General features: G+C 40.3%; 1 protein-coding gene across 1 annotated transcript; it reads left to right on the forward strand.

Annotated features, from left to right (window-relative positions):
• Positions 1-712: 712 nt before the first annotated feature.
• On the forward strand, positions 713-5,982 carry LOC104053230 (ovalbumin-related protein Y-like). Its single transcript, XM_064443481.1, has 7 exons — positions 713-887; positions 1,547-1,597; positions 2,250-2,378; positions 3,140-3,257; positions 3,493-3,635; positions 3,974-4,129; positions 4,945-5,982. The coding sequence occupies exons 1-7, from the start codon at positions 720-722 to the stop codon at positions 5,344-5,346; spliced, it is 1,167 nt and encodes a 388-aa protein (XP_064299551.1). The 5' UTR covers positions 713-719; the 3' UTR covers positions 5,347-5,982.
• The last annotated feature ends 2,455 nt before the right edge of the window (positions 5,983-8,437 follow it).

Raw genomic sequence — 8,437 nt, forward strand, 5'->3', positions numbered from 1 at the left:
ATGAATGGAACATACTAGTCATAGACAGTTGTCATAAACTAGATGAATTTGGCATTTCATTTGCAGTCTCCATTGCTGTGCCTTCATTATCCTATTTTTAAAAAAAGTGAAGGTAATGTTGCTAACATTTGAGACCTCTAAAGTAGATGGTGTAGGAACCTAGCTTCCATTTACACTAGGTTAAAATTAGAGTAGATCTAGCAAAACTTATGCTGTTGCTTCAGACTTGCACATTGTATACTGGAATTAACTGTAGTTTGGATCATAGAGGGCTGACCTGTTAACTGATCTTAAAAGTTATGTTAAAAACTATAGTGAAGAACCTGGTTTGGAGTCTCAAAAAAAAGAAGATTCTAAGAACAAATCTATGTCTTTTTGTTCCTTAAGAGATGAGAAATGACTTTTAGTGGGCTTCTTTTAAGGTAGCTAATATTCTTTGCAACATTTTCAACAATATGGTTGCAAATACATGAGAGCTCAAGTTTCAAATAAAAGAATCACCAGCCTATGCATAACTGGTAGCTAGCCAGCATTTTGATTGCTCATGAATCCAAAAGCATGTTGGCCTTTTAAATCCACACCACTGGATTCTGTTTGCTGAAAAAAACCCTGTGCACCAAGTTCAGGGGTTCAAGTGCACCGACTTTCTTATGTTACCATTAATATATTTCATTGTAATAAGTCAGACTCTGTTTGCTTTAGACAACACTGAGATCACAATGGGCTCCATCGCTGCAGCAAATGCAGAATTTTGTTTTGATGTATTCAAAGAGCTGAAAGTCCACCATGCCAACGACAACATCTTTTATTCCCCCCTGAGCATCATTTCAGCCCTGGCCATGGTCTATCTGGGAGCGAGAGGTAACACTCAATCTCAGATAGAGAAGGTAAGTTACTTACATGAGTGTAAAGTGACCTCCAGTTATGTTTGTTTTTCCTTCTAAGTAACATCACTGAAATACATTATCCACTGATGAGGTTCTTACCTGTTTTAATGTACAAGAAATAAGCAAAAGTCACAAAATGGAGAACTGGATTGAGAGTCATGTAGAGAAAATACTAAAAAAAGATGTATATTTTCACTACGAGAGGCAGTTAGCTTTGACTTAGGAAAAAATATCTCAAGGACAATAACAAAATGGATTATGAGCCAGCAAATTTTCTTTATTTTTTTTCTAGATTCTGACATTTCTGGATAATGTGATCAGATTATTTTTTAATATATAACAAAGATAAATCTCAGGAAGAGAGGAAGACAATATTATTAGCAGTACATAATATGTAATTCAGTTAATTTCTAGACACGCACTAGAAAAAATACAATCTAAGCAAATAGTGGTATTTATAGTTTCCAAGAAGGCCACAGAGGGCATAAAACAGTTGCAAGCTCACATGTAAATTTTTAGTTCTTCTCTCTTTTCAGTTAGCTCTTTTTTTTTTTTTTTTCTGAGCCAACAGCTTTACTTCAAGTGTCACGTGTAAATCTCAGATTCACATAATTTTTGGTCATATTTGTAATTTCTACCACTGCCATTTTCTCTTGCAGGCTCTTCATTTTGATAACATTACAGGAGTTGGAGACACTATTGACTCCCAGGTAGAGAAATAATTTGATCTCCCTTTCTGTCTTATTTTCTCCTCAGACCAAAACTGGAATTGTTCTGCCTCTCCTCCTGGCAGTTTCAGACCCTGTCAAAAACTATGGTAATGCTATCAAACCAAGGAGACCTGTGGAGGGAGGGAAGGAGGCTGTAACTCGCCTATTTGTTAAAAACCAGGGGAAGAGGGCAGGTTGCACATCTTGCACCAGAACAAGTGACAGTGTGGGTCAGGATCTTTGGGCACCAGGGTGCCTTCCCGGGCAGGTGCTGCTGGGGGAAAGCAGGTGAAAAGGGTTCAGCACCTGGAGCAAGGGTACAGCAGTCAGACTTGCAGCTGCGAGACTCCAAAGCAGGGCAGGAAGGTGCTGAGCAGAGAAGAGCCAAGAAGTTTCAGTGACAGGAACACAACTGCACTCTTACAAAAAGCAGATTTCAGGGGTCTTATCTTGAGAAGGATAAACTTGTTGGCTTAATGCATCATCATCGGAGCACCTGCTGTGGCCCCAAAGGTGACAGCCCTATGTCTGTGGGGGAGGGCTCCATTGCAGCATGACCCTTAACTGATAGGGACAACCCTTTAGGGTCTTATTTCCTAGAGAAGAAGAAGCTAATGCAATGTATTTTCTTATTTTCATGTCATCACCTCAGTGTGGCATTTCTGAATACATCCGCAATTCATTCAAGGATCTTGTCTCAGACATCACTGTGCCAAATGCTACATACTCATTCAAGATTGCTGACAGACTCTATATTGAAAAAACATACCCCATTCTTCCGGTGAGTTGTACTGTGACCTGACTTCAGCAAGATTCCCCATAAAGGCCCCTCTGACTCAACCCTAGAGAAGGACCACCAACAATAGTCCACTGTCCGTTGACGAAAATGTCGTTGCGAGCCATGAGGGGAACTGGTTCAGAACAGGTTTGAACCTTCCTGTGGCTGTTAGGTGGAGGCCAGGCAAAAGTATACTGGCATAAAATATGCCCATGTTGCAACAGTCACAGGGAGTAATGGAGATTGCTGTTCATTTGCTAGAAAACGGTTTTTATTGAAAAATGTAACTTTTAAGGGAAATGAAATACATTTTATGACTTGAAAGCATGAAGACTGAAATTGTAAAATTTGGATTTTTTTCAAAGCCAAATATAAAATCTTTCCACTGAAAGGAAGCTTTGTTTTTGAAACCTAAGAACATAAGAAACCAGTATTCAAAATAGAAAGTGGCATAAAGAGAAGAAACAAACATTGTCTGTCCTTAAAAATGTTTGTTAACTGAAAGGATTTTGGTAAAACAAAGAAAATGGTTCAGAATTTTAACTTAGAATTCTATCTGATGAAAAAGAACGAAGTGCCAGACCTAAATATGTGAAGTAGTCTATCTTGTCCATCTTTAAGATTCAGGTACAGGAAAACAGCTATGACTGACAGACTCAAACACAGGGTAAAAGTTCACTGTTCTTCTAATTATTCTTCTTCATTTCACATTCTATATTTTCAAGTTTTCATCAGTCTAGCAACTGCAATACTTCTCCTTACAGGAATACTTAAAGTGTGCAAAGAAATTCTATGAAGCAGGGCTGGAAGATGTTAACTTCAAAACAGCTACAGAGGAAGCAAGACAGCTCATTAATTCCTGGGTGGAGAAAGAGACAAGTGGTAAGGACTGAAAAATGGGTAGCAGATTTTTCCCCCTACCTACCATAATTTATATATTTGTTTTCCTCGCCTCATATTGTCCAGAAAATGTGAGTCGAGCAAGGGCAGGTTACTTACTGCTATGAAAACAAAACTCCACAAAGTGGCACCCCAACCCCACACCCTTCATTGCAGGTATTTGTGTGCACTAAAGAAGGTAAGTCTTACACCTTCTTGCCCTGCTTCTTTTTTAAAGGACAGATCCAAGACATCCTTGAACCAGGCTCTGTTGATCTCGACACTGTGCTGGTCCTTGTGAATGCCATTTTCTTCAAAGGCTTATGGAAGACAGCGTTTAAAGAAGAACACACTCAGGAATTTCCCTTCAGAGTGACAAAGGTTAGCAGGGCACGGAGGTAGGAGGGCCTGGGCACAGCTTCTGGCCAGGATGGCTGTTGGCTTACACAGCCAGCAGTCTGGGTGTTACGCACACCACCTGTTGCTGTCACAGCCCAGGTGATTTAGCTGGGCCCCCCACTGTCAGTACCTGGGCCAAAGGCCAAGGAGTGTTTCTAAGAGCTGTGTCTGACCAGACTTCCAGAGCACACCAGCAGGCAAGAGCGGAAGATGGAGACACAGCTCTTCTTCAAAGGCCCCTTTCAAGGGGCCTGCACATCTGCCTGCCTCAAGGGAAAAATTGCTGCCTGGTCACATCACCTCACATTTTGCTTTTGCAGGAAGAAAGCAGACCCGTGCAAATGATGTGTCAGAACAGTACCTTCAAAGTGGCAGCAGTGGCTGCAGATAAAGTTAAGATCCTGGAGCTTCCGTATGCCAGCGGAGAGCTGAGCATGTTGGTGCTGTTGCCTGATGATGTCTCTGGCCTGGAGCAGGTACGGCCCTGGCAGGGGAAGCAGAAGAGTTATCACTTTGGTGGGACTTGGCGACTGTCAGACCTTTTGCTGTCCATTTACATCACAGTTGCCCACGCCGCAGCTGTGCTGGGCAGGCAGGGGAGCGCAAAAGCCCCCCAGGTGCTACCAGGTGCTCAGGCAGAGACTGCCCTCTTAGGAGAGCCCTGGACTCAACCTAATAAAACAAAGGTAAAGGAGCGCGGTGCTGCTGTAGCCCTGCAGAAAAGGATGTTGCTATAAGCAGCGATCTCTATAGGTACTAGAAACAGACATGCTAGCAGCTTTGGGGTTTTTTTTTCATTTTGAGTGATTTCAACTTCCAGGAGAGCACTCAACGGTTTGCTAACCAAGAAAAGTTTGTCCAAGGACAAATAAAAAAGGAAGTGATGAGGAAAGCATTCCAAGAGCTGACTAACAGAAAATGGGAAAAGTATCATTAAAATGAACTAAGATGAGGGAAAGAATCAATAGAATATGCTCCAGGAGGTACAGTTTTGGAGCCAATTTGATTTGATGTTTTAAAGAGCTGTATTTTCACACAAAAAGCTTTGATCTGATGACATAATTTTCAGATGACAAAGTTTTGGAGAACTTCATCAAGACAATGAGCTATAGGCTATAGTCTGGAGGAAGCATACAGGATAAACAAATACATTTAAGATTAAATATCAGTTCTATTGTGTACAGAAAGTAAATGCAAATAAATTGGTGCAAATAAACAAGTGGTATGAACACAGCCATTTAGGCCATTGCACTCTTGTCTCAGGTATTTCATTCCCCGTCTCTCTTTCCAGCTTGAGAACAAAATCAGCTCTGAAAAACTTACTGAGTGGACCAGTCCTAATGTGATGGAAAAGAAGAGAGTGAAAGTCTACCTCCCGCGCATGAAGATTGAGGAAAAATATAACCTCACATCTGTCTTAATGGCCTTGGGCATGACTGACCTGTTCAGTCCTTCAGCCAATCTGACTGGCATCTCTTCCACAGAGAGCCTGAAGATATCTGAGGCCGTCCATGAGGTGTACATGGAAGTCAATGAAGAGGGAACTGAGATAGCAGGTTCAGCTGAGGTGATGGGAGACATCAAGCATTCCCCTGAGTTTGAAGAGTTTAGGGCTGACCACCCTTTCCTTTTCTTGATTAAACACCATCCAACCAACAGCATCCTCTTCTTTGGTAGATATCGTTCCCCCTAGAGAAAGAAAGAGCTGGAAATAATGCTTCCCTTCCCCTCAGGAATAGACCCCCTTTACCTTAACACTGTAGTTTAATCTCATCTCTTCAATATTTTCTCCAAGTCGAAAGCCTTCAATATCTAGGGAGATATTCCTGAAGAAGCATGTGACTTTTCAGATCTTTAGGTGCAGGTATTTCTGTTCATGCAACTTGTGTTCAGGACTTATATCCAGGATTGAATGAGAATTTCAGGAGGTAGCTTAGGAATATTTCCCTTTGAATTACTTGAGAGACAGAGCTAGTGTCTTGATTTTTGTGAGAAATCCTGCCATTGCTATTGAGAAACTGGTTTCTTTATAGGAGTTCTGTGAAATAAACGCAGCTTTCAGAATAATCCTGGTCCTTTCTCTTGAACATGCTGGGCTACCCTCTTGGAATTGATGCTTGACAACTTGCAGATGAAATTCTAGACTTTCAGGAATGCATTTGATCTTCTTTTTGGTGCACGTACTATAAGGCTGTCTCTTGTTCTGAGGGAGCTTACAGAAAGCCTACAATTTCTTCATAAACCACCATCTCCAAATAGAACACCTTCCTGACTGATATAATGTCCTGTCTTCATTCCAGTGACATATCATTGATTTATGAATGTTAATTGGTGGTCCTTCTATTTATTCTAATAAATGCATTGCAAACCAAATGTGTCATTACCTATTCTGGGTTATCGCTCCACACAACCTGGAACATGATACAGTGGGTAGTATTTCTTGACAGAAGAGGTTTAGACTAGGATTTGGATCCAATTTTCAAAACCAGAATATACCCATACATAAAGTCACTAAGCAGCTTAAGAAAGTTTTTAAAAATTTTGAACTTAAGCAAGGTAAACCTTACAGCTCCTATACTTACCTTGAGCTTATATCCAAATAGCATATCAAATAACTAAATTATTTGAATTTGTCATGGTATTTCCAGATAGTTTTAAAAGATTTTGTCTAAGTAAATATATCAAGTTGATGCCTAAGAGAAGTAACTTCAAAAACATGAGAAGAGTGTTTTTCTTAAAAGGTAGACTGCTTCATCTCTCTCATACCCACAGGAATCATATGAGGAAATATTTCTAACTGTCTCTTGATGCGATAATCCTCTAAAGGTGGTATTTCCTATTTCACAGTCTTCAAAGGGAAGGTTCTTTAGGTTACAGTTTATCTAATTCAGAAGATTATTAGTGTTAATTGCTGAGTTAAGCAATTTCCCTTCTGCTGGGACACACATGCAGAACTGCAAATTACAGTATCAGTACTTAAAAAGCATTAAAAAAAGGAAACACATAGTGGTATTTGGAACTGCCTTAATGATTTGTAAAGGCAGCATTAAATATAACTTGAAATGATGATGCACGGAAACACATTTTCACACCCCCTATGAAGTCTATGGGAGAACTGCAAATACTGGTCATCCCAAGACAGTCATAAAGGATTAGCTATGATTAACAAAAGTATTCAAGCAAAGAAGTATTTCAGGATGTGTGCATTTCAAGATTTACTGTGTACATTATGTTCTGCTTCCTTATAGCTAAAAGCAGCCAACAGAGTTTTGCTACAACTTAAAAAAAAAACAAACAGAAAAACAAAAAGGCAGGACTTCTAAGACATTGTCCTAAGAGGCAGAGTGTGTAAGATTATTAAGCAATTATAAAACTATTATTAACCTGAAATAAGCATGTCTGCCACTCTGCATTTTCTAGGTACAATAATAGTAAAACTATCAACATTTATTATGGAAGTATTTATTACATAACATGAAGAAAATAGCTATTCTGTGGCATAACCTTTCCTCTGTTTGATGATTATTTTAAAGCAAAGAAATGGAGAAAATCAAGGCAGAATGGTAAGCAGCTTCCTAAAACTATACGAGAGAGGTTTTCAAGTCACAGAGTCCACCTAATCTCACTGTGAAACAGAAGCATTGGACTCTTGTTTTAAACTGGTCCTTCAGGTGTTGCTAGGGATACAAAGCGATGTCTATCAGTCTTCTGAAAGGCAGACATCTGTTGAAAACTAGGTTTGGGAGCTTAACGTAGGTTCTAGCTTTGTTCATATTTTATTTTTTGTGCAAACAGATGATCCTGATCAATATCCTGAAAATGTAGACCAGTGGCACTGTGCTTGGAACCCAGTAAATTTTTAAGAAAAAGACAGAAATATTATTTGGTGAAAGTCCAGAGGCATTTTAAGATATCTGTGCCCTCAACGAAAAAATAATATCACAGTCAAATACTGTATAAGCAATAGAGCTATTTGGTTTATGAAGGAGAAGATGTTCGCTGTAGAGGCAAAAATGAGAGGTAAAAGCAGAGATTCAACAAAATTTAATAAAATCTATGCCTGCTGCATCAATGGCTGGGCCCAGAATTGTGCCTGTGTGTTGCTGGTCTGGGCCAGAAGGACCTGCTGTAAAGGAGTTGCCATGGTGAATGTGGCTGCTGCTGCCCCCACGGGAAGCAATTCTGCAAAAAGCAGCACGAAGGGTGTTACAAAGGGATAAGGGAAGAGCAGCCATGATGGGAGCAAGTACTGCCTGCTGCTTCTGAGCTCTGAAGACAATGAATCGTAGTTCCCACAAAGTCTAGATATTGTCCGATAGTCCTTTTTGTTCCCTTGCAGCATGATTGAAGTTGGTATGTCAATAAATTGCCATGTCTTCATCTGCTACAATCCATTTTCACTATGTGCTGCATTGTTTTGGATACACAGTACTGCTAGGCGTCTGTGTAACAAAACCAGCCACATGCAATCACATTCTTTTTAATGCTGCACAGGACAGCATTAGAAGTGCTCTGTGGACTAAGTGTGCCTTTCCTTCTCATGTCATTTGGAGAAGGGCTGGAGCTGACATATCTTCTCTGCCCTTTGGGGAACAAAATTGTCTGAGACCATTCCACACTTCTCTGCACATTTGACTTGCAAGAAAGGCTTACCTTCTAAGCAAACCAAATCCATGGCTGAAGGCACAAGACTTTGTGGGCAGTATGCTGTAATCATAGTCACCAGAGGAAGAGCACTCAGGGAACCTCCAGGGGGGAAAGGTGTCCTGGGCACCCAAATGATA

Source organism: Phalacrocorax carbo, chromosome 2 (genome assembly GCF_963921805.1).
Source record: "Phalacrocorax carbo chromosome 2, bPhaCar2.1, whole genome shotgun sequence".
NCBI lineage: Eukaryota > Metazoa > Chordata > Aves > Suliformes > Phalacrocoracidae > Phalacrocorax > Phalacrocorax carbo.

What these genes read in the sequence shown, in the direction of transcription:
- LOC104053230 (XM_064443481.1), top strand. Translation starts at nt 720, where the DNA reads ATGGGCTCCATCGCTGCAGCAAATGCAGAATTTTGTTTTGATGTATTC. An exon ending in GGTGGAGAAAGAGACAAGTG is followed by an intron (nt 3,258 to 3,492) that starts GTAAGGACTGAA and finishes TCTTTTTTAAAG; the next exon opens with GACAGATCCAAGACATCCTT. An exon ending in TTCCCTTCAGAGTGACAAAG is followed by an intron (nt 3,636 to 3,973) that starts GTTAGCAGGGCA and finishes TTGCTTTTGCAG; the next exon opens with GAAGAAAGCAGACCCGTGCA.